At 44.2% G+C, this 26329-nt stretch overlaps 1 protein-coding gene across 1 annotated transcript; it reads right to left on the bottom strand.

Annotated features, from left to right (window-relative positions):
- Nucleotides 1-54: 54 nt before the first annotated feature.
- Nucleotides 55-6676, bottom strand: trim33l (tripartite motif containing 33, like). Its single transcript, XM_032559134.1, has 6 exons — nt 5037-6676; nt 4744-4955; nt 2078-2189; nt 1921-1977; nt 1071-1193; nt 55-833 (listed from the first exon to the last, which is right to left on the bottom strand). Exons 1-6 carry the CDS (start codon nt 6294-6296, stop codon nt 531-533), a joined length of 2067 nt encoding a protein of 688 aa, XP_032415025.1. The 5' UTR covers nt 6297-6676; the 3' UTR covers nt 55-530.
- Nucleotides 6677-26329: the final 19653 nt, after the last annotated feature.

Here is a 26329-nt window from a genome sequence, read left to right as displayed (position 1 = left end):
TGATGTTAATCATAAAATCATAAAACAGTTAATCATAAAACAGAAATGCTTCCATGAGGTGCAGCTGCACAAAGAAATATTTTATTCTTCAACTAAGGTTTTGGCTTTTTAAGGCAGTTTTAATAATTTACTGATTCTGATATCGTCACAATCAGCTCAGTCTGATTCATCAGCAAAAGTTTCTGCAAACATTTCAACTGAAAAACACTTTAAATCTAACAATGTGTAAAAATTATTCCATAACAGAAAAATAAACAACCTTACGGTTTAAAGTTGTTAGTTTCAGTAACTAATATTAGTTTCATTGTTTACTCCCTGAGAGAAGCTGTGAAGTTTCACATATAAATAACTAACTGATCTGCAAACAGAGAAACCAAAAGGCACTCAGAACCCCGACCCACATCAGGCCACCAGACCGCTTCGGTTCCACTCAAACCGGTTACTCAGACACGTTGCTGGAGCCGGGCCAGGAAGCAGAACTTCTGCAGTAAAAATGTTTGAAGTTTTAAATGATGGATTAGTTAAATTTTTCACATCTGATCCGTCTGGTCTTCAGGATTTATGCTTCTTGGCCTCTTGGCTGCAGCCGGTCCGTTCAGGTCCATCAGGTCCTTCAGTCTCTTCTTCAGAACTTTCACCTGTGAATCGGACAGCAAGTTCTCCCCCGAGTCCAATGGGCCAGGCAGCGGCGGCGGCGGGGCGCTGCCAGGCGGCGGCGGCGGCGGGGCGCTGCCAGGCGGCGGCGCCATCAGTAGTGAAGGAGGAAGTTCTGATCCCAGCGTTTCCACCAGCCTCTTCTGGAAGCTCTGCTGCAGCTCCAGTAAAGCGTTGCCCTGGAAATGGCAGAAACAGGCTGAGGAAGCGATCAGACCTGCAGAACCGGACGGTCCAGTCCGCTGGACCCACAAAGGTTCTGCTGTCAGCATGTTTATCTGCACTAAAGGTGCAATACAACTTTTACTTTTAAGGCCTTTTCTCTTATTTGCCTGACATCTGAGAGCAAAACACATTTTGTTGCTATTTTTATCTGAGTATTCTTAGGATGCAAATCTTCAGCTCGTCATTCGTACCTGTGAGGCGTCGCTGAACAAATCCCAGAGGTCCGAGACCACCTGCGCAGGTGTTTGATAGGGAGGGGAGAGATGGTGGCTCAGACGCTCCGATACGAGCATGAGGTCAGACCAGAGGTCCAACTGAAACAACAGCAGAGACGATGAGTTCTTACAGCGCCATCTGGCTGCAGACTAGAGCTCTTTCTGCAGGTCGGGTTTAGATAAACCAGAATCCAGAACCTCTGGCTGAAAACATCCTGACTGTTGTCATGCAAGGTATATTTACAAGACAAACCTGTTACACTTATTGATGTTGAATAAAGGCTTCTGGGTCAAAGTTCATCTGCTTGGCAGAGAATTTCAATGAAAGCAAAAACATGAAGAAAAAATAAATACTTTGTGTTGAACCTCAAGGCTTTTATTTGAAAAAGATTTACATTTCTGAGTTCAAATCTCATCTTATTGTGCGCCTGTATCTGAACTAGGACGCAATTTAATTGTGCACCTTGAAAATCCTTCACAGGGCCACAAATGGCCCATGTACCACATTTTGGACACACCAAGCACACACAGTGGCCATATATATATATATATATATATATATATATATATATATATGTACAGTATATATATTACTGTTTTATGTTTAGATGAAGCTTTTCACTGTTTTTTTATGTTTTGTCCCCGAAAAAGAAAAAAACAAGATTTGAAATATTCTCCAAAGAATAAACAGCAAAGCAGAATATTGTTAATCTGGGAGTTTCAGCCTTGAAGAGGTTAAAAAATTAATAAAATAGATTGTTTTTGGATTTTTATTTCACCAAGGACACTGGAGGTCCGGTTCTAACCGACTGGCACCAGAACTGACCTGAGAGAAGTGTCTGCAGCCTTCGACCTTCAGGTGCAGCAGGAGAGACTCACATCTCTGAAACACACAGAACCGAGTTTAAACAACCAGAACCCGGCCTGATCGGGGCACATGACCCGCCCGCCCTGTCCCACCCCACAGTCTACAGGGTTCTGACCCGCTGGTCCTGCAGGCTGAGGGAAGAACCGTGTGGACTCTTGGGTCTGTCGGAGCTGTAGGGGTCCGAAGGGTCTGACAGGTCCTGACAGAGCGAGCAGACCAGCTCCGACCTGCAAGACAGAGATCAGGGAAAACCTTTGAGAGTCTATCAACAACATGGAACTCCGCCCATCTGGACCCGACCCGGTTTACATCTATCAAGAACTTTCTTATTCAGTGGTGGGCACACTTCACTAAACCGCTAATGCGCTAATAGCAAAGCTAATGTTTCATTTACTGCTTTAGCATTTTTGCTAACTTTAAAAACTCTTAGCACACTTAGCTTTCCCTAAATTAATTTTTCCAGATAACTTCTAAAGCGCTAATTAACCCAGAAATATTCAACGATGGTAAAACTGAAACCTGGAGTGAAACGTCTGCTGCAAACAATCACTTCAGTCTGAGCGGCTTACCCTGCTCTCCCTCGTCCTTACTGATAACTTTGCCTGTGACTTATAGTAAAGTCAGTTTTTAGAAATATATTTACATTGCTGAATCAATAATAACTGGATTATTTGAAACCTAAGCACTTTTATGTTTGCCTTATTTCCACTTTTTCCACTTCCAAGCTGAACCAGGCCAAGATGCTTCTGGCCGAAATCAGGGACATTAGCAGAATTACACAACGACTCCAACTGGCAGAAGCAAAGATTAATATTCTGCAGAGGAATACGGAGACCAACCCAGATTCAACTCTACAAATGACAACGACCAGCTCAGCGTTATACAATGACTTTAGTCAACAGAAATGAAGATTAAACGGCTGGAGGTGAACTTTGAGATAAACGCTGCCTGTGGAAATGAAACAACTCTTCCTCAAATCGAGCTGCTTTGTTCGCTCCGCACAAAGCAGCTCATCCTGGATCGCTCAGGGCGCCAAGCCGAAACAAAAGTCTCACACTGCAGATCCCATGAGACGACTAACAGGGAGAACTCCTCACCTGGACGACTCAGTGGCCGGCTCTGAACAAAAACCCACCTTCAACTTCAACCACCAAAGAGAAATAAAGAAGCAGCTGGAACCAAAGTAGCTCCACCGACCCGCCTCCAAGGACAAGGCGACCAGCCCGAGCCTCAAAACATTCTGACTGTGGGATCCCACTGAAAAACGGATTTTCTGCACTTCAGCCGGAGCCTCTGTCTGAGGGAAACCTCACCTTCAAACATCAACAATGAGGCAAGACCAGCACATCCACCCCCCAAAGTCAACACCATGAAATGGAAAGGTATCCCAGAAGGGCTTATTGTTGGAGATGAAGCAGTAAATGGAATCAGTCACAAGAGTGATTTCTTTTCCCGGTGAAACTGCATCTGATTTAACTCACAAAGTTCTCTCTCTATCCATCCATCAGCCAGATATTGGCCACTCCAGGCTCTACATGATAAACAGATGGCTGATTAAAAGCTGCTCTGCAGCTCAGTGACCTTCATCAATAACCTCTGGATCTACTGGCAGCACTTTCACCTCTTTGGAAGAGATGAATGCTCTCTTAATTAACATGATGAGGGGGCGCCGTGGTGGCGGAGGGGTTAGCGCGACCCACATTCAGAGGCAACGTGACCTCGACGCGGCTGTCGCGGGTTCGACTCCCGGACCCGGAGACGTTTACCGCACGTCTCCCCCCCTCTGCTTCCCCCCTTCCTGTCAGCCTACTTTGAAAAAGGGACAATAGAGCCCACAAAAAGACCCCCTGCAGGGCGATTAAAACAAATTTAAAAAATGAAGCTACTCACTGAAAACAGAGTCCCTTTAAATCCAGACTAGAAACTCGTCTGTTTAGAGTTGCCTTTGAAACGTAATTGATTAAGGATTGAATGACGGCACTTGATTCAATGTAATGTTTCGATTCTTGATTCTGTTGCATGATTTTATGTTTTTATCATGTAAATCTCTTTCACAACATTGGAACCTCAAAACATTGTCCTGAGCCGTATGCAACGAAATTTCGTTCTGTATACACCCTGTGCATGAAAAATGACAATAAAGTCAGTCTAAGTCTAAGTGAAATGCCTTGTTGCTGAAATGTGCAACACAAATAAAATTTGATTGATTGATAATGACAAATTTAAACCAGATGAGGGCAACATACGATGTTGCATCACTGACACCTGGTGGGTGTCAGCATGGCTGAATTGAGTTAATTATTGTAATTACCTTGTTGCTGTAGCTGTTTAGAGTTAGCTTTCGCTAAATACCGTGTGGACATATCTCTTTAGCATTAGTGGAACTAACATTTATGTTTAGCGCTAGCGCAATTAGCTTTGCAGTTAGTCTTGACCATCACTGATTACATTAAATATTTAAAGACTGAGGTTTTAAGGAAGTTCTCGCTCGCTGTTTTCAGGGTTCAGCATTGACCACAGCAATGATGTTGCAGAAAGCTTGATTTGGACTTAAACAACCTCCTTTTCTTCAGCCCAGATGCTACATCTGAACCAGGCTCCGGAGAGAGATCCAGTAGGAAGGTACAGTGGCTCACTTCAGGGATGGCTGCTCAGACATTTTTCTTAAAGCACCACCAAGTAATTTCTAGGAGTATAGATCTGCAGATGATGTCACGCTACGTCTAAATTGCACCAAAAAATTCAAGATCAGCTCCATCAGCAGATGAAGGTAAGTCCTACCAGATGTCCGGTCCAAACGGAGGGACGTGGCAGTCTCTGTGGTACCCCCGACCGCAGATGATGCAGATCTTTGATGCACTGGACGATCCACAAGCGGCACAGGAAATGACCTCCAGGGACAGTGGAGACTCTGTAGAGTGAAGAATGGTAAAGTCTTCGGTGACATCAGAGTCGTGGTCAGAGACGATCTCTGAGACGTCCTCACCGCTGGACTGTGGGACAGCAGAACAAGCATAACAGGACCTGATCTGAGCAGATACTGTTATTTGAGTCCATTAAGATGTACAACCAACCTGATCGTCCTCCTCCATCTCTTGCAGATACAGCTCGTCCTGCTTGTCTCCAAGGATGAAATGGTAGCGAGGCAGGTGCCGTCCAGGTCCAGGCAGGGACAGGGGAAGTCTCAGCAGAGACACGGTGGGCTGCCAGCAGAGCTGACCGTAGTCCGGCTGTTCAGTCCTGATGCTCAGCAAGTCTTCATCGTCGCTGTCAGATGTGTCAGAGGAAGACAGTTTGAGTCCTAGCTCAGGTACTTCAGACAAGGCAGTGGACATCCTGTCCTCTGACACCGCCGGTGAAGCTGCTTCATCAAAGATCTCCCTTTCTATAAACTTGAATGTTCTTGGTTTGGACTCGTCCCCTGGAGGTTTGGTGTCAACGATACCGATCTCAGCATCTGAACCTCCAACAGTAACTGGAGGAAGAAACGACCGGACCTCCTCAACGCTGGGTTGAACCTCGTACACGTCAGGCAGCGACTCGTCGTCTGACAGCACCACAATGAGGTCCTGGTCCGAGGCTCCAGTCCTGGTTGGGTCAGATGATCTGCACTCTAATGGTGAAGAACCTTGTACCAGTCTGTTTCGTTTGCCCCTCTGCTTTGAAGCAGGATTCTGCTGCTGGTCTTTCAAGGCGGAGGAAGGAAGTCCAACCTCGGAGATGAGACATTCTAGGAGCTGCAGGTTGTTGGATTCAGGAAGGTTCTGGATCTCTGGACTCCACCTGACAGACGGGTCATTCCCTGGAGGAGTTTGAGGACCGGCCGGGACCGAAGAGGGGGAACCAGAACCGAAGCCAGTCACAGGAGTCTGGCTGGTGTTGGTCAGCAGCAGCATGGTAGGTGGGTTCTGGCCGAGAACCTGCTGGTTGAGACTAGGCGACGGCTGGACTGGGACGTTAGACGTGTCCGGTACCAGTGGCTGAATGTTGGTGGGCGGAGCTGCTGTGGAAACCGCCTTGGGGAAGACCAGATTGGTGGATGGGAACGGAGGAACGGAGGGCATGGAGGGCGAAGACTCCATGCCTCCAGCCTGGCGGTTCAGTTTTTGGACCGGACTGCCAGGCTGGTTCTGAATCTTCTGAGGCCGTTTCCCAGAGAGTAACCTCTTTATTTTTGGAGAACCGGGTACCAAAGAGCTGCTGGACTTGGAAGACTTGGAGTTCTTCTTCATCCACTGAAACTTGACAAACAGTTTCTCTGAGCTGGACTCCAGCTGGGACTTGGTCAGAACGTTGATCCTGACCGCAGAATCAAAACCTCTGGAGGGCTCCATGTTCCGTTTCCCAGTAGGCTTTGCTCCTTCAGATCGGCCCTCCACCCTTTCAGAACCTTTGGTGGTCGAGGTTTGGAGGCGAACGTCTGAAGTCAACGAGGAAGAGGAGCTACTGGATGAACTCTGACCACGAACCGGACCTGAGGAAGGCGGAGACGGACTGACCGGAGACGAAGAGGACGAGGACGACTGACTGAGGAGGCTCCAGAGGAATGGGTTCCTGGCTTCAATGTACTGAGTGGCTTTGGACTTAACCACCGCAGGAACAGGAAGTGAGGTGGAAGCAGGAACAGGAAGTGAGGTTAAACCAGAAACAGGAAGTGAGGTGGAAGCAGGAAGAGGAAATGAGGCGGAAGCAGGAACAGGAAGTGAGGTTAAACCAGAAACAGGAAGTGAGGTGGAAGCAGGAAGAGGAAATGAGGCGGAAGCAGGAACAGGAAGTGAGGTTAAACCAGAAACAGGAAGTGAGGTGGAAGCAGGAACAGGAAGTGAGGTTAAACCAGAAACAGGAAGTGAGGCAAAAACAGAAACAGGAAATGAGGTGGAACCAGAAACAGGAAGTGAAGTAAAAACAGAAACAGGAAGTGAGGTGGGACCAGAAACAGGAAGTGAGGTAAAAACAGAAACAGGAAGTGAGGTGGGACCAGAAACAGGAAGTGAGGTAAAAACAGAAACAGGAAGTGAGGTTGAACCAGAAACAGAAAGTGAGGTGGAAGCAGGAAGAGAGTTGTTGGAAGAGGGAACCCTGGGTATCTGGGCTGGTCCCCAGGAACCACAGCTTGGGTCCAGCTTACTGATGGAGGAAGACTTGGGATGAAGAACTGCCTTATTGTTCTCTATGAAGTCCGTCATGGCGTCCCCAGACGAGGAAGGGTAGGAAGAGGAAGAGTAGGGTGGAGGAGTAGAGCAGCTAATCCTGACGGACGGAGCCGAGGAAGCAGCGGTACCAGACCCAGAGAAAGGACGGGTTCTGATGAAGGTGCTGGTGCAGCCAGCTGGAGGAGCAGCAACAGAACTGCTGTTGGTAGAGGCAGTGCTGCAGGTCAAAGGTTGGCAGGTGGAGGTGGGCGGAGCAGGAAGCAGGGAGGAAGAGGATGGTGGCGCAGAGAAGGGGATCCAGGAGACGTGGAGTTTACCTGGAATCAGAAACAACGGGTCAGAATCTCTAAACAAAACCGGGTCCAACCCACTGGTGAACGGTTCTCTGGGCTGCTGCAATCCAGTTCCTGAACCCGACCAATCAGAACCTGTGATGAAATGAAGCCTCGCCTTTCAGCTCACCATCTGGATCAGAACTTCAGGTGGTTTAAGGAGTTCTGTGGAAGTTTTGACTTCACTTGGACCTCAGGATCCCAGAGTCTGGAGGAGTGGAGTGGATCAGAACCAGAACCCACGCTGCTGAAGGATCTGGGTCACCATCTCTGCTGGTTCTGGTCCACTGGGATTCTGAAGCCAATAGCCAACGCAGTGTCTACAAGAATATTTTACAACTTCATGGAGATTCTGGTCTCATTTTTCAGCAGGACCTGGTACCGACCCAAAGTGCAAATGGTACCAGAAACTGATCCAATAACCCTGGGGATATTGGGCTTTATGGGCCAGCAAACGGGCCGAACCTGAACCTTGGATAATCTATGAAGTATCGCAAAGAGGAAGATTAGAGACACCAGAACCAAAGATCTGAAGCAAGCTGGACTTCCAGAACTTCAGCAGAACCTCCGTGCTTTGCTGCATTAATGCAGTAATTCATGCAGAAGGAGTCCAGACCAGAACGGAGACACAAACATTTCTAAATCTTTTTAATGATCTGATTGAATATTTCTCTGTGTGAACCAGAACCATCAGAACTGGTTCACAGTTCTGATGCTTCTGGTTCAGTTCAGTTCTGATTGAATGAATCTAGAGGCCATGTTTGGTTTTTATAACCAGAACTGAATCCACTGAATCTCTGCTGCTGGTTTTAAAATACTCCAAAGTTTCATCCATTTTCTTTCTGCTTCTCATCAGACAGGAATTAAAGATCCAGACGAGCCAAACGAACCGACCCAAAGTGCAAACGGTACCAGAAACTGGTCCAATAACGCTGGGGATATTGGGCTTTATGGGCCAGCAACCGAGCCCGGCAATCAACCAGATCTGATCCGAATCTTACCGAAATTCAGGATTCCCTCCACGGAGCTTCTGTCGGTGATGACCTTCACATCGAGCATCTTGGAAGGAGGACGCGAGTCCTCGTCTACCAGGTCCTTCATCTGGGAGGTGATCTACCAGGAAACACGCCTGGTTACAGCGTCCATGTTTGAGTTTAATGACTCATTTGACTTATTAATGAACTAATTAATATCAACATCTCAGGTGTTGAAAACAAATTAATGATGGAAAAAGGAAGACTGTTCATCTGGGAATCCCTGCAGCTAGTGGTGGGAAAACTTCTGTTAATGTGCTAACTAGCAAAGCTAAATTTTAGCTTAGCACTTTTGCTAACATTGACAACTTTTAGCGCACTTAGCTTCTCCTAAATTAAGTTGTTGAATAAAATTTCTTGGTAAACAAAAAAACAGAAGAGAAAACAGAACTGCTACGTAAACAGACTTCAAAATAAGAGTATGAATATAAACATCTAAATATTTGATGAATTTTTTACAGTCAATAACCAAAACTTCAACACAGACATTGAACTTTATTCAACTGGAAGTTTATAAAACAGCCAAGTAAATTAGAGTGTCGGTATTTATTTAGGCAAAACTAAGTGTGCTAAACATTTTAAAAGTTAACAAAAGCACTAAGCTAAAGATTAGCTCTGCTATTAGTGAATTAGAGGAAGGGTGCTAACTAATGGTGCATAACAGATTAGAATTTAATGATATTCTATATTGTAGCACATGTTGTGTTATTGGCACATGGTGGGTATCAAGATTGTTGTAGTTAACAATTTAGCATTAGCTTCCACTAAATGTAACACTTCAGCATTAGCAAAACTAATGTTTATGATTAGTGCTTTAGGGTTAGCAAAGCTAACTTCATAGTTAGCAAATATCAACATCCTGGTCGCTATACCAACCATCAGGCTACATGACATGGAGGGCCAGGAAAAAACCTTTCCTGTCCTGCTGTCACAAACTTATCCTCTAACTGAGGCTTTGACTGGGCCGTTGGGCCTCAGAATTTGACTGGGTTGGTCTGTGGGGGCCGGGAGGCGAGGAGGACAGGTCTCACCTGGGATATGCAGCCCACCAGGGTGGGCAGGTTGGTGGTGCTTCTGGCCTTTTCTGCTGCTTCAGTCAGAGGGACATGGTTCTGCTGCAGCTGCTTCACCTTCTCCATCTTCCTGCTGATCTGGTTGCGCTCCACGTTGTAGACGACCTGCACACAGGAACAAAACCATGAGGTCCAGAAGGAAGCAGCTGATTCATGGAGGTGGAACCAGTAGAGCAAGTTTCCCCAGTCTGGCTGGAGTTACCTGGATCTGCTTGATGATCTCCTCGAACCTTTTCTTCAGCAGCTCCATCAGCGTGTCGACGTTTTTCTGCAGCTTGGAAGTCATGAAGGACTCGCAGTGGGCCAGAACCTGCAGCCTGGACCCAACAGCAGGGGTTAGAGCTGGATCGGGTTGGGTCGGGGTAGAGCCGGATCAAGTTACAGCCGTGTCAGGTTAGTTAGGTTAGAGCTTGGACGGGTCAGATCGGGTTAGAACCTGGAGACCTGCTGGCTCTCCAGAGGAGGATTTTATTGAATCTATTTAATGACATCGTTCCAGGTCTGCCACCCTGCAGCGCCCCCTGGAGACGTCACGTCCTCCTAACAGCAGCAGCTGCTCTGGACAGCAGGAGACGAGGAGGCCCGTCTACATCCTGGGGACGGTCTCCATGGCGACCCTACCTGGTCTCCATGTCCTGCAGGCTCCTCCGGGACGCGTCCATCTGCGCTCTGAATGGCTGCATGCAGGCGTCCAGCTGCTTCTTCACACTTGCCACCGCTTTGCTGACAAAGTCGAACCTAGACAGCCCAGAGAGAGGTCAAAGGTCATGACACACACAGCTATTTTTGAAAGACTGAGCATTGAAAACAGCTTAGGCCTTTCTAATTGATTTAATAACAGCCGTACAGTGGAAGCTAAGTGTTAGCAGCATAACGTCCAGTTTTCAAGTTCGGCCTGGGAGGATTTTATTGATTGATGATAATGTCCGGGTCTTTGTCGTGTTTCCGGGGGACCAATAAGCATCCTTAAAATGACTGGTGCGATATGTTGATATGCAATAGTAACACTGCTGTTATGTTAGATTTACCAATGCCTTATTTTATCTTTTTTTATCCGATTACTCCATTAATCGTAAGAATAATCAATAGATTACTCGATTACTAAAATATTCGTTTACAACAGCCCTAAACCAGAGTGAGTGACTTCATGCTACCATGCTAGCTTAGCTAGCCATGAGAAGTTGAGCAACTAAAGTATTTCCTCTGCCTACATCTCCCAGGATTCTGTGCAGTTCTGGACCAAAGTTCAGTGAATATTCAATATATTTAATATTCTATCAGACGTACTATCTATTGATATTGATCACATGTTTATTGAGGTAAATACTGTTATTGATTTAGTGTCCAGTCCTACTCGTTTGTTGTGTTTTGGACACAAAGACGAGTCCTGGTAAGCTACTGACTGCTAGAGACTCTCCTGACAACCCCGCCTGCTCCGTATAGTCCTGGTTTGATGGAGGGTGGAGGAGCACCTGTGGTTCTGGTGGTCCGCCAGCTGGCAGTCCCTGCAGGTGAGCTGGCAGCAGCTGAAGCAGAACAGCTTCAGCTCCTCAGACGGGTGGATTCTGCAGAACTTGGTGGGAAAAACCAAACTGGGTCCTGGGGAGGAAACAGAAACATCAGCAAGTCTGGAGGGAACGAGCCATAAACCAGGAGGAGCCGGGCTGGCGGACCTTCAGGCTGCCGGTTCAGAACTCGGTGGGATCGGGTCAGGGTGACCCGGCGGTGAGCCGCCAGGCAGGCGTCGCACAGAGCTTCGCTGCAGTCCACACACCAGCAGGAGGCCGAGGCGCCGTCACAGGTCCCGCACTGAGGAAGAAGAGGAGGAGGAAGAGCGTCAGGTCTGGAGCCACTTCCTGTCACTGTCCCACTTGAACAGCACAGATCTGAGCTTTACCTGCCGGGCCTGGACGTCTCCTGGGTCTCCAGCTGTCTCCATGACGACTGGAGAGGTCTTCACCTGAGACGCACCAAACATCAGTAAAATGAGCTCCGATGCTGCATTCACAGCAGGAGAACACGACCCAATCTGGGCTGCAACCAGAGCCGGCCCAAGACACATGTGAGCCAAGCGGCTGCTTAGGGCCCCAACACCACCAGGGGCCCCCAAGAGCATCATTGATCTTACTTGAAAGTGATAGACTGCATGTTTTGTACATATTACATACAAAGATATTAAACTCGCTAACTTGTTTAGCGTAAACTTTGTGTTTGTCTTAAGATGTTACTTTCAAATAGTCAATATGCCTCACCAAATTAATTAGAGCATCTTTCCTACTTCTGTACGGTGAAAACCAAGAACCATAACAAAACCCAGTATTATGTAAGACAAATGACACTAATAACAGTAGGTATGTTACACATATAATGCAAATTGGTACTGGTGAAATATCTGGTGCTGACATGTTGGTTGGCGCCCCGACTGCAACTAACAAATATTTTAGTAATCGGTTCTTCGATTATTCTGATAATCAATGAAATCAGATTTTAAAAAAACAATTTGCACATTTATCAATTAACCACTTAACGTATCAATATTAGAGAGACAATAAATTAAAAGACGCAAATAAACACATAATTCAATTCCTCAAAAGTAATAAATGCAATAACAATAATCTCATCTGTACGGCTCAAAAATGCACAATATGTCTATAAATAATTCTTTAGTATTGAAAAGAAGTGCTGAAATATTCCAACGTAATAACGTCTTTGCCACTTCGGCACAAGCAGAGTGAGAAACGTTCAGAGGATGAAAACACTAGACTCCGAGCAACAATCAGATGACCCAGCTTTCCACCAGCATTTAAACGCAACACTTACGCACAAATCTGAGGCTGTCTGAAGCCTGAAAAGAGTCTCAAAAATCCTCATGCATCAAACCTGATCTGTGCGTAAATGCAGTTTTATCTGTGTGTATCAGGCGACTTGTGTTACTTATTTAACAATTGTAGGCGCAGGAGAAGGTTTGAAATCATAATTACCAGATTTGTGAAGTTCAAGTTAAAAAATTGTGTGTAGAAATTTAACGTTTGTAGAAACTGTAATTGTGTGTGTGTGTACTTTCATTTTGTATTCGGAATTTCTTCATATTTGTGTATGCATTTGACCTCATATTTACAAGTACCTGGAGTTACACACAAATTTTCTGTTTACCGTTAATAAATCATGTGTCACAGATACAACTATCCAAAGTTACACACAAAGATCCTTACACGGATTACAAATCCAGTATTACACACACACATGTATTTTGAGACTATTTTCACTCCATATTGGTGAATCTGAACCTGGTGAAGTTAAAACTGCCATGCCATGTCTGGATAAATCATATTTACAAAAAATATTTGTTCACCTTAAATGCAATTTTGGCTTATTTATTTCTCTGAATGTTGTATTTTCAGCAAAACTCCTGTTGAGTCCGAATACTCCAGTTAATTAATGGATTATTAAATTAGTTGACAATTATTTTAATAATCGATCCATTATGATTAAATCTTTGCAATTAACCGGGCCTTCTTTTTATTAGCTTCTTTTGTCTGGTTCTGATCTGGTTGTAGTTTTCAACAACTTCTTTTTTTTAATTATTTGAAATCAACATGCGTACATCAAATGTCACTATTACAGCAGACTTAGGCATGAAAAACAATATAATCTTACATTCTACATTCCCCATTTTCCGGTGTAGATATAACACAGGAAAAACAATACAAATGATAATAATAAAATGTAATATTAAATTAATGCAGGGAAAGTGTAGAATTAGCATATCAGTTGTGGAAAATAATGTTCAAAAGGGAAATGTTTTTTTGGGCTTTGTGATTTTACACAAGTTTTAAAAAGTTCACATATTTGTACAAGTAATTTTTAAAGTGAGTAAAATTAGGAAGTCATGCGTGTACTTTGTTCCTGTGAATAAAACAGTTAGCTAGACACAAAGTAACGTTGATACAGAGTTCCTATTTTTTCCCCATTTAATAACAGACCAAAAACTATGTGATCTCTACAGAGGGAAACTGGTAGTAATGGAAAACTACTGTTAAACTATGTCTGTAAATCAACGACTGCACCTCTGCCCACCACAGCAACACCATCATCAAGTTTGCTGACGACACCACAGTGGTGGGGCTCATCTCAGGGGGCGACGAGTCCGCCTACAGGGGAGAGGTGGAGCGGCTGGTGCAGTGGTGCAGGGAGAACAATCTGCTCCTCAACAACTCAAAGACAAAAGAACTCATAATAGATTACAGGAGGAATAAAACGGACATTACACCACTAACCATTGGGGGAAAATGTGTGGAGAGGGTAGCTGATTTCCGGTTCCTGGGGGTCCACACTGAGCAGGGCCTCACATGGAACATGAACACCTTGGAGCTGATAAAAAAGGCCCAGCAAAGACTGAACTTCCTGAGGGTTCTCAGGAGGAACAGCATCAAGGAGAAGCTGCTGGTGTCCTTCTACTAGTGCTCCATAGAGAGCATACTGACCTACTGTATCTGCGTCTGGTATAACAGCAGCACTACGGCTCAAAGGAAAGCTCTCCAAAGGGTTGTGAATACAGCCCAAAAAATCATTGGCTGCCCTCTCCCCTCACTGGAGGACCTGCACAGCGACCGCTGTCTAAGAAAAGCACAACACATCACAAAGGACACTTCTCACCCCGGACCTTCTCTGTTCACACTGCTGCCTTCAGGCAGAAGATACAGAGCAACCAGAACCAGAACCAACCGTCTCAGAGACAGTTTCTACCCGACAGCAATAACAAAACTAAATGCAATCAAAAACAACCATTAATCATCATGAATGATGGATGTGAGAATGTGGCTGTTCTTATTTATTAGTTTTTTTTTTTTTTTTTTTACCAGTTATTTGTTATTTCTTACATTGTGTGTGAATTGTGAGACAGTTATTTTTTTGTTTTTAAGCATATGCACTGACTGATAGCACTTTTTAAATTTCGTTGTCCTTGTGTCAATGACAATAAAGATTTATCTCTATCTCTATCTCAAAAAGGTCTTAAGTTCTTATTGTGATGCAACACATACCCGTTATTCCAAATTATTGTTGAGATCGAGGAAAAATGATGTATATGTATCATTTTCCAATACAGCAATATTTGTTTCTGAAACTCTCTGACAAGAAACTTATTTACTTCAAAACCTAAGATGAGCAGCAAGTTCAAACCGCATAGCTGGCTAAAGAGGAAGTTAGGAATATAACACCAGAATGAACTATGATGGCTCTCAACAACTTCACAATCCGTCCATAGACGGCGGCGGCCATCTTTACTGTCATAAACAGACCGCTGCTGCGCATGCGGGTTGCAAACAGTTCACATAAGTCTGGTTGCTGATGTGGGCCACTGAGTGGACCGGGATGTTCTCTGTAGACCAAAACATTCTAGAGTAAAACATTAGTCCATATTTGTTCAGCAACTGAAAATAGGTCCAAACTGGGTCAACAGAACCGAGCAGGTCTGTACTCCTCCAGCAGGGGTCGCTGCTCAGTCTGAAGAACATCAGTTGTTTCTTTTGGATCTCCTTGTTGTGAATCTCCTCTAACGGTAAGATGAGGAGATAATTCTGGTCCCAGAGCTACAGAACCAACCCAAAAGAACCTCCTGGGTGTTTCTGCTCTTCATCATCAACAAACATCTAGCTGGCGGCAGGTTCACATTTCCCTGAGCTTAAAGGAGACTTCCGGTGGAAATCTCCCTCTTTCCCGTTTATTAACATGGAGTCCAGCAGCAGTTGAACTTCTAACGGACTCACCTCCTGCCACTTCCGCCTCTCCGCTCCGTTCCTCTGTCCACCATCAGCCGCTCCTTCCTCCCGCTGCTCCTCTCGGATCGATTCAACTCCCACAGCTTCACGTTTAAAGTTCTGGCTCGGTTCTGATCAGACATCAGGTGGCTAAACAACAATTCCACACCAATTGCCGAATGTCGACTGCGCATGCTCAGTTTTGGATTGAGAAACTGTGAAACCAGTCCGGTCCCCAACTTCCGGTTCTGTTCTGTTCCGTTGCATTTAACAGCTGTTGGCAACACAGAAAAAGCACTTATATGGATGAAGTTAAATATTTATTTGGGCTTATTAGTATCCAAAAACAAAACAAGAGGAGTTGTTGAAGTCTCAGATTGTTTAGTAAAAATAAAGTTTCAGCCATTGACATAAAATCTGAATATTTGAGAAATTTGTTAAAGCAGGTTTCAAAGGTTATTTATTCACATTGTTCTATCATCTCAAATTATATGGGGTGCTGCTAGTTAGGAATAAACCATTCTGTTTTCCTCTGTGTCCTAACTGATGCTCATATACACAGGTGTTGGCGTGGTCATCGAAGGGCAAAGATAAGTTGGACAAATGCCTCACCACTACTGCAGCTGATCAGAAGGAGTCACCACTTTATTACAAACAATCAGATCAAGCAGAACATCTGACTGGAAGGTGGCGGGTGCTTCAGGATCTTCTCTTGTTAAATCCAGACCCAAAACCAGTTATTTCTACTACTTCTGACAGCAAAGCTCTTGCAGAAAATGAGTTTTTAAACTTTCTGGTTGTCAAAATGAAGACATAAAGCCATGATGACATCATTTTATTGGCTGTGAATCATTTGGATGGAGTGGATCGAGGCCTCTAAAAAAGTCCTCTTTGAACTACAGTATGTCCAAGTTCCAGAGACAGCAGGCTTAAATCGTGGCAGTGGCAGCTCCAGTGGCAGCTCCAGTGACAGCTCCAGTGGCAGCTCCAGTGGCAGCTCCAGTGACAGCTCCAGTGACACTCCAGTGACAGCTCCAGTGACAGCTGCAGTGGCAGCTCCAGTGACAGCTCCAGTGACAGCTGCAGTGACAGCTCCAGTGACAGCTCCAGTGGCAGCTGCAGTGGCAGCTCCAGTGACACTCCAGTGACAGCTCCAGTGACAGCTGCAGTGACAGCTGCAGTGGCAGCTGCAGTTACAGCTCCAGTGACAGCTCCAGTGACAGCTGCAGTGACAGCTCCAGTGACAGCTCCAGTGGCAGCTCCAGTGGCAGCTCCAGTGACAGCTCCAGTGACAGCTCCAGTGGCAGCTGCAGTGACAGCTCCAGTGACAGCTCCAGTGACAGCTCCAGTGGCAGCTCCAGTGGCAGCTGCAGTGGCAGCTCCAGTGACAGCTCCAGTGACAGCTCCAGTGGCAGCTCCAGTGACAGCTCCAGTGGCAGCTCCAGTGACAGCTCCAGTGGCAGCTCCAGTGGCAGCTCCAGTGACAGCTCCAGTGGCAGCTCCAGTGACAGCTGCAGTAAGGGGCCACGACCAGCCACAGCTTAATAACAGCAGCTTCTAGGTTCTGTGACGTGTGACACGGCTTCTGTGTCAGACTGAATATGAATTTCTGCATTTTAAACCAAAATAAATAAATACAAAACGGAAAACATAGCATACACAGCCGCCATTGAATCTGTGACATTTGCCATGGCTTCTGTTTCCAATAGAGTCTAGAATATGAATAATTTGATTTCAGACTAATAGAACTCTTTTTTAAATATAAAATCATAATCCTCATACATATTTAAACATACAGACGGCACTGAATGCATGTTAGATGGCATGGCTTTTATGACAGCGGATAATCGCTGCCACTAGGAGGCCATGGTGTGTCGGAGCTGACAAGCTGCTGTCAGAGGCCAAAGGGTTAGAATTGTTATCATACAATTACTTTAAAATGATGCTATTAATTATTACACCGGGTATGCTGGTCACTATAATTCACGGATATAGTGACCAGCATATTGCTCCATATACTTCACTCTTGTGCAGCATATGTTAACTGAAGAACTTATATTGTTTATACTCATTTTTTTGTGATCATTGTTTTTGTAAATGGCACATCAATTTTGATTTAAAAAAATGTTTTCAGTTAAACTTTGTGTAGAAGGCAAATAATTTATTTTTCAAATAGTTTTATTTGTTTTTCTCAGGTACAAATACTTGCTAAGAACCCAGACGACGCACCAGTTACCCGGGTAGGCCTCTGCAGGGAAAATAATGTTTTATTTACTAATGAGAACAGCAACTCTGATAAAAGTGCAGAAACATAGTATTCTACATTTTAGGGGGATAATAAAAATTTAAAAATGATGCTCTAATTTTGGGCACATTACACATCTGTTACACTAAAAGATAATATTGTTAAATGCTTGTAATATTGCATATTGATCCCAATATAAAATGTTTTACACCGCTAGGCAATGATGCTTTTTAATATTAAGTGAAACATTAAAACATTTATCTACATCAGTGGTCCCCAACCTTTTTAATGGCGCGGACCGGTCAGCCCTGCTGCGGGGGGGGTGGGGGTGGGTGGGGGTAGGGTGGGGGGGGGGGGGGGGGGGGGTGCGCGCGCAGCACTCCGATGTTGTTTTGTTACTCATTCGTAACCGGTGAAATCCGGTTTAGGATTTTCAAAATAAAACATCCGGAGGTAGTTCATTATTTCTTGCGGCCCGGTGGTTGGGGACCACTGATCTACATGACTGATGAAGTAGAACAATAAATAGTCGAAACATAAGCTACTTACATATTGGTATAAATATTGGGCTTTTGTGATGTTGCAATGTTTAAGCACTCGCAATTTCACTTTAAAAATTGAGGCGATATTTAGAAAGTGTTGTTTATGAATAAAAAGTTAGCCAGAGGATTAAATCGTTGTCATAATTTAACTCTTTATCAAAAGTTAGACCAAGATTTATGATATTAAAACTTGTGAGGGAGGAGCCGTCACAAGCTGGGACTTAATAATACAGTCCTTGTCAGCATGCGAGCACGCCCGCACACACACACACACACACACACACACACACACACACACACCCACACACACACACATGTCTGCGCAGCTATCTTTGCGGGGACTTTCCATTGACTTCCATTCATTTCTACAGCCTAAACTTTATCCTAACCGTAACCATTACATACCTAAACCTAACCATAACCAAAACTCAATTCACACCTTAGTCCTAAATCTGACCCCTGACCCAAAAACAGCGTTTCACAAGGACCAGTGTGTCCCCACAATGTAGTATATGTCAGGAAAATGGTCCCCACAAGGGAATAGAAACAAACCTAACCCTACCCCCCCACACACACACACACACAATCGGTTACTTACTTTTTGTTGCAGTTTAAAATGACGCGGTTCATCGTGGGTGAACACGCGATGTTCCTGCTACAGTTAGCATTCATCCTAACCCGTTACTTTAGCTTAATAAATTTCACTAAAGCGATCTCCGGCCTTGGCCAGTCATGTATGTTTGACCAAGTCATTATAGAAACCCGTCACAAAATTTAAAAATGGAAAAGATTTCTTCAACAACACCCAACTTTGAAAATCTTTCTAAACACATTAATGAAGATGCAATTGAAAAAAGGATTTATTGTTTCAAGATTAAAAGTCACAAAACACACAGGAATTTATATTTATTTTGAATTTCTTTTGCAGAAAGTCTTTACAGGGAAAACTTCATACATAATTATGAAATTAATATCTTAAATTTTTTGTGCGAGAGCAATAGAAAGCTATTTAGTTCTTAGTTTCATTAGAAATATCATCATGATTTTTAAATAAATGTTTTCTTCTCCAGGTTGAGGGGAATAAAATTGATGTCAGACTTTGTGTAGTTCAGTCATGTTCCCCTCTGTGCAGCACCGAGGTCCGTTTTCCAGTTTCGGGACTCGACTAAAAACCCCAGTGTCATTAACTTGTGAAACAATGAGATTTGGTTAAATATAAAACAAGCTTTAATAATGAAAATTATCAACATTTGATAATTTTAGCATGAATACTAATTGTAACTACATTGGTAAGAAATCCAAATTTTTTCAACCTACCTGTTTGTGAGTTACACATGTTGGTCACATTACCTTGAGAAATAATGACATTTTGTTAAAAATAAAACAGGTTTTAATGCAGAATGGTCAAATGTTACAGGTCATACAATTGGATCAGATACAGAGTGACGTTCACCGTCCAGCGATGGATCCACTCAGCTCACCTTAGTGGTGACACCAAGTGAAGCAAAGACGAGTTCTGCTTTATTTTCTCCTCATTCTGCTCTCTCTAAGGTGTTGCCTTCCTTAATCTGTGCTTGTTCTTGTCGCCAGTCTGAAATGTTATGGTTATGTCAGCGTGCAGCAGTGTGCATGTGAGCAGATAAAACACATGGAGAAAAGACAAAGAGTCACTTTGTCCACAACAGAGTGTTCCTTATAAATTACTTGTAACAATTTTGGTCTAAAGTTACAAGATATCTTTTGTGAAGTAAAAATTCAATATGTAATTACATCTGTAAACTGTTCCCCACCAGGAAGAGGAGGCACTCTGCCTGGACACAGCCGATGTGTTGAAGACTCTGAAAAGAGTCAACCCACGGAAGGCCCCAGGCCCCGACAACATACCTGGGCGGGTGTTCAGGGAATGCGCAGGTCAGCTGGCTGGTGTCCTAACAGACATTTTTAACACCTCACTGGACCAAGCCACAGTGCCAGCCTGTCTCAAAACTGCCTCCATCATTCCGGTGCCAAAGAAACCTCAAGTCACCTCTTTCAACGATTACCGGCCTGTGGCACTGACTCCCATCATGATGAAGGGCTTTGAAAGGCTGGTAAAAGAACACATCGTCTCCAGACTCCCCTCCACATTCGACCCGTTCCAGTTTGCCTACCGTCGAAACCGCTCCACTGAGGACGCCATCTCCTCCGCCCTACACCTGAGCCTGGCTCACCTGGAGGAGAAGAACACTCATGTGCGGATGTTGTTCCTGGACTTCAGCTCAGCGTTCAACACAATCATCCCACAGCATCTGGCAGGAAAACTGGGACACCTGGGCTTCAGCACCCCCCTGCGCAACTGGCTGCTAGACTTCCTCACCGACAGACCTCAGTCAGTCCGGATCGGACAACACACCTCCGATGTCATCACCCTCAGCACAGGCTCCCCTCAGGGCTGCGTCCTGAGCCCTCTGCTGTTCACTCTGATGACACACGACTGCGTCCCCAGGTTCGCCACCAACCACATCGTGAAGTTCGCGGACGACACAACGGTGGTGGGCCTCATCAGAGACGACAACGACCTGGACTACAGAGAGGAGGTGGAGCAGCTGGTGGACTGGTGCAGAGACAACAGCCTGATCCTGAACGTTGACAAGACGAAGGAGATGATCGTCGACTTCAGGAAGAACCGGCCCAGCCACGCTCCACTGCTCATCAACAGCTCGGCTGTGGAGGTGGTCAGCAGCACCAAATTCCTGGGGGTGCACATCACAAACGACCTCACCTGGACTGGGAACACCACGTCTCTGGCCAAGAGGGCACAGAAACGCTTGTATTTCCTGCGGAGGATGAGAAGAGCACACCTGTCCCCGCCCATCCTCAAGACGTTCTACAGAAGCACCATAGAGAGCATTCTGACCAGCTGCCTCTCTGTGTGGTGTGGAGGCTGCAGCGCCTCCGACTGGAAGAACGTGAGGAGAGTGGTGCGGACAGCAGAGAGGATCATCGGGGCCCCCCTTCCCTCCATCCAGGACATTTCATCCCAGCGCTGTGTGTCCCGAGGCCGAAACATCGTCAGTGACCCCTCACACCCCCACCATGGACTGTTCTCCCTGCTGCCCTCTGGAAAGAGGTTCTGCAGCATCCGGTGCAGGTCCACCAGGTTCCGAAACAGCTTTTTCCCACTTGCTATCAGACTGCTGAACTCTTAACTGGACTGCACTTAAAATCTGGTCTCCACTTCATACCTTGCACATGTACAGAGCTAAATAACTTCCATTTTACTGTCAGTCCTGCACTTTATATTTTATATTTATATTCATATTTTATACTGTATTTTATTTTATTCTGGAGTAACCTCACAACATTGAAAGCTCAAAACATTGTCCTGAGCCGTATGCAACGAAATTTCGTTCTGTATACACCCTGTGCATGCAAAATGATAATAAAGTCAGTCTAAGTCTAAGTCTAAGTCTATCTCTAAAATCAAGTCTGTCAAATCACAGACTGTTAAATTTAATATTCATACATTTTAATGTGTATTTTTTGCCATCTTGGAAATATGACAATGTTCACAAAGTAAGCTGTGTCTGTTGCAAAAAAGAGAAAAATGTTTTCAAAAGTAAAGTCTTGAAATATTTTTTGTTTCACTCTACTGAACATGTGTGATTAGAATGAAATGAAGCCTCGGAGTAAATTCAAACTGGAAGATCATCCAATCGGCGCGTCTCGCTCCTCATCATCGACCTATCAGTGCTGGACCAAGCCATGTTATGGCCAATCTCAGACCAAGCCCCAGTTGATGAGGACCTCCATCCATGGCATCTTCTGCTTTCCAGCTGTGCTCAACCCTCCTCCACCTCCACCTCCACCTCCAGGCTCTCCAGGCTCTCCAGGCAGGTATCCTTCACTGACCTCCACCACCAGTGTTGGGTCCCGGGGATGACATTCCTAATCAGCATCGGGAATGCTCATCTGAGCTTATTGCAGTTCACAGCTCGATGTCCTCCACCGGGGCCCCACCACCAAAGAACTTTAATTCATGTATGTCAATAAACCTTTTTAATCGCCATCTTTCTCCGTCTGAGTCTCTCCACATTGAATTTTTCTGTGTATACAACAAGTCAAAACAAAACACATTTGAACAGTCAAATATCTCCAGCGATGACTTTGGAAAGCAAAAATACTTTTACTGTACATTTCAAATATTTTCCTTTGATTTTCTAGTTGTACTTTTTAGCAGAGGTGTGACCAAGTCACTGTGTTGCAAGTCTCAAGTAAGTCTCAAGTCTCTGTCCTCAAGTCCGAGTCAAGTCTCAAGTAAAGACAGGCAAAAGTCGAGTCAAGTCTCAAGTCAGGAACCTTTAATTTCAAGTCATTTCGAGTCGTTTTTATTTTATTTTTTTTAATATAATTTGCAATTATACATAAAATTCAAATATTAGACCATTTGTTCTTTTTAAAATATGTATTTGAGGTTCATTTGTGATCCTCTTATTCATCTGGTATTCTTCAAATCTGTCAGAAGTAAACAGATGTCAGAAAATAAATTACAGCCTTTCATGAATTACATTTGACTTCAGTTTACTCCTTCTATTCATAAATAAACATCAACACTACAACAATCATAGTTTTCAAAAAATGCAATAAGTATAAATGAAGTTATCACAAGTAAACTCAGGAAGGTCTGGTGCATTTATTTTTCTGCTTTTATTTCTAAGTATGTTAGTTTCAGTCCTCCGTAAATATGGGACAGATATTCTAAACACAACATTTATTTGGGACAGTCACTGTATTTGGTCTTTTTTTTTTTCCCAGCAAAGCTATACTACTTGGAAATGGGTTCTGTGCGACATGTGACAGTCACGCCGGTCATTAAGTCAAAAACAGTTGACTTAATGCACTGACTGCAGTAAACAATATATTGTCAATATAATTTTCCAACGTAGATGTCTTCAAATACACCAACCATCCTTAGATGATACTAGACCCGGCTCATCATCATGATGGGACAGAGAGACTCTGTTCCCTGTGTTCAGGTCCAGAATCTGCTTTCTGTTCCGGAGCCCCGCTCACTATCCACCGGCTTCCTGAGCTAACACGGTGCACATTATTTGTGGAGGCATTTGAAGGACCGGATTTATGGTAAATCATCACCAATTTAACCCGGAGTACACATGCTAACACGAAGTTAGCTAAAGTCAACTATCTTACAGCAAAAGAAAAGCGCCACCTACCGATCTTTGTGAAGCTTCAAATGCCGGACAAAGTTGGACGTCGTGGCATCTCCATCCGATATTCTCTTCTTGCATGTTTTACAAGTTGCAGTTCGTTTTTTAGTCGAAAGTTCATAACCTACGTAGCCTAAAGAAATTACTCGCGGAAGCATATTCGAGCGGTTATTTCGTATTTCGTTCCCTGAGCTCTGTAGCTTTGCCGCGTTTTTTTAAACGTCCAAATCCTGTTAATTTGATTGGTTGTGCTGCAGCTACGTACACATACATACATAAGGAGAGAGGAAAAACATAGTGACTGTCTGCGCATATTGATACGGAATGAGTGAAATTAATTAATGACGCCACTTTATAAATAATGTGTTTTAAATTTTAAGACTTTGAGTAAAAAATATCAAGTCTTTTCAAGTAAACAGCTTCAAGTCGAGTCAAGTCCCAAGTCAATGGCATGAAAGTCAAAGTCAAGTCCGAGTCTTTGAGCATTTTTTCAAGTCAAGTCTCAAGTCGTGATTTTAACGACTCGAGTCTGACTCGAGTCCAAGTCATGTGACTCGAGTCCCCACCTCTGCTTTTTAGCTCCACAAATTGACAGCAATAATTTGGCTCATTTAGCCTGTTGACAAAGAAAACAATGGAGGTTAATTTAGACTTAGACTTAGACTTAGACTGACTTTATTATCATTTTGCATGCACAGGGTGTATACAGAACGAAATTTTGTTGCATACGGCTCAGGACAATGTTTTGAGGTTCCAATGTTGTGAGGTTACTCCAGAATAAAATAAAATACAGTATAAAATATGAATATAAATATAAATATAGAATATAAAGTGCAGGAATGACAGTAAAATATAAGTTATTTAGCTCTGTACATGTCCAAGGTATAAAGTGGAGACCAGATTTTGAGTGCAGTCCAGTTAAGAGTTCAGCAGTCTGATGGCAAGTGGGAAGAAGCTGTTTCAGAACCTGGTGGGCCTGCACCGGATGCTGCAGAACCTCTTTCCAGAGGGCAGCAGGGAGAACAGTCCATGGTGGGGGTGTGAGGGGTCACTGACGATGTTTCGGCCTCGGGACACACAGCGCTGGGATGAAATGTCCTGAATGGAGGGAAGGGGGGCCCCGATGATCCTCTCTGCTGTCCGCACCACTCTCCTCACGTTCTTCCAGTAGGAGGCGCTGCAGCCTCCACACCACACAGAGAGGCAGCTGGTCAGAATGCTCTCTATGGTGCTTCTGTAGAACGTCTTGAGGATGGGCGGGGACAGGTGTGCTCTTCTCATCCTCCGCAGGAAATACAAGCGTTTCTGTGCATCTTGACCAGAGACGTGGTGTTCCCAGTCCAGGTGAGGTCGTTTGTGATGTGCACCCCCAGGAATTTGGTGCTGCTGACCACCACCACAGCCGAGCTGTTGATGAGCAGTGGAGCGTGGCTGGGCCGGTTCTTCCTGAAGTCGACGATCATCTCCTTCGTCTTGTCAATTTCAGTCATATTTTCGACATGTTATTCATTCATTGGTAAATGTCACAGTTTCAAATGAAATATTTATTAAGCAATTTAAATCAACTTTTTCAAGGTATTCTAATTTTTTTACTAGCATAGCGTTTCTCAACAGGGGCGGTGCCGCACCGCGGGGGGCGTTCAGAGGACTGCAGGGGGCGCTGGTGGAGTTTTTTACCAAATGGGGGCGCTGCGATTCCGTTGGGTGGCGTTTGCTCCAAGGTCAACTTTACGCCTTACATGCACAACAATACAAGTTTAGACTTTGAGCAACTTGCTAAAACTGTATTGTGTAACATTTAAACACGTTTGGCTGCAACTGTATCGATGGCAACTCTTCTTCTCTTCAGTGTTTAGCTTCTTGGCGCAGCTCCTCAGAGTTACACCGATTAATGACGTTGCTGTGTGTCTGGTGTCTGATTTTCAAATATTTTATTGAGGATTTCTGTACATATGTTTTGGCAGGGCTGTGTCAAAGCAGCAACTTATATTAAAAGGTGTTTTATTGTCCGTCTGGATGCTGCCCGCTTCCATGGAAGGATATCGCTCTTATAAACATGTGATGACTAAAATCACGTTACCTTCACTGCGTGTCCCTCAGAAAAATGAACTAAGTTAAATAAAGAAATCCCTCCATGGGTGATTCCACCATAGAGATCGTTCATTTGATAGTTGTTGGTGCTGTAAGTGATCCGGTATGAAACAGTACCACAGCACTTTTGAATTTTAATCATCAGAATACTGGGATTTTCCCGTTATTTTAAAAGGTTTACGTCAGTCCGCCTTTCCCCATCGCTGCGCTTCCCGACCGCCCCGCACCGTAAAAAAACGATAAAAACTCCGAAACAAGAGAACCGGAAGGAGCAGCAAACTAGATGTGAATCCGGATCAGAGAGTTCGGCGGTGAACAGTGAAAAGGAAAAAGCTTTTAGGTACAGATCAGGTGATGAGGCGGTGCAGCAGGTGAATGGCGTGATGAGTAAAGATTACTGGTGATGAGCGTCAATACAAACGATAAAATAAAACTGGCAACAGGAAGAAAAACTGAAGAGGACATAACAATAAACCAAGAGAGGATAATAGTACTCAAAGAAAACTAAATGGAAATGAATTAAGAACAAAATGCAAGAATAAACTAAGAAACTAAATTAACAGGAATAAACTTGTATGGCAAGACCTTTTGAGCAATAATTAATACAGAGGCTTGTATGGCAAGAACAGACAGACACTATTTTCAGATAAAAGGTAAAATAATATTGTTGGGTTTGTTGAGACCACATCTAGTACTAAGAAGAAATATATTTTACAGACAATATCAGTAATAAGGAACTTATCACTTATTTATATTTTTAATTAGATTTTGTTTTATATAATTATTTCTTCAATATTGTTTTTCATGTCAGTGTTAATGCCATGATGCTGTTTAGTGACTCCATGACACTTTCAGTTTGACTCATTAGGATTTGATGTGATTGATTAAGAACCAGCTTTATTCTTTGTAATTTATGTCCAGAAAAACCATT

Source organism: Xiphophorus hellerii, chromosome 3 (genome assembly GCF_003331165.1).
Source record: "Xiphophorus hellerii strain 12219 chromosome 3, Xiphophorus_hellerii-4.1, whole genome shotgun sequence".
NCBI lineage: Eukaryota > Metazoa > Chordata > Actinopteri > Cyprinodontiformes > Poeciliidae > Xiphophorus > Xiphophorus hellerii.
Note: the sequence above shows the minus strand (reverse complement) of the source record. Positions and strands in the feature narration are given on the sequence as shown.

Excerpts from the sequence above, each read along its gene's own strand:
- trim33l (XM_032559134.1), bottom strand. The coding sequence starts at position 6,296 with ATGGAGCCCTCCAGAGGTTTTGATTCTGCGGTCAGGATCAACGTTCTG. Across the intron at positions 4,956-5,036 it reads AGATGGAGGAGGACGATCAG|TCCAGCGGTGAGGACGTCTC; the intron begins GTTGGTTGTACA and ends GCTGTCCCACAG. Across the intron at positions 1,194-1,920 it reads GCTGCAGACACTTCTCTCAG|TTGGACCTCTGGTCTGACCT; the intron begins GTCAGTTCTGGT and ends CTGTTGTTTCAG.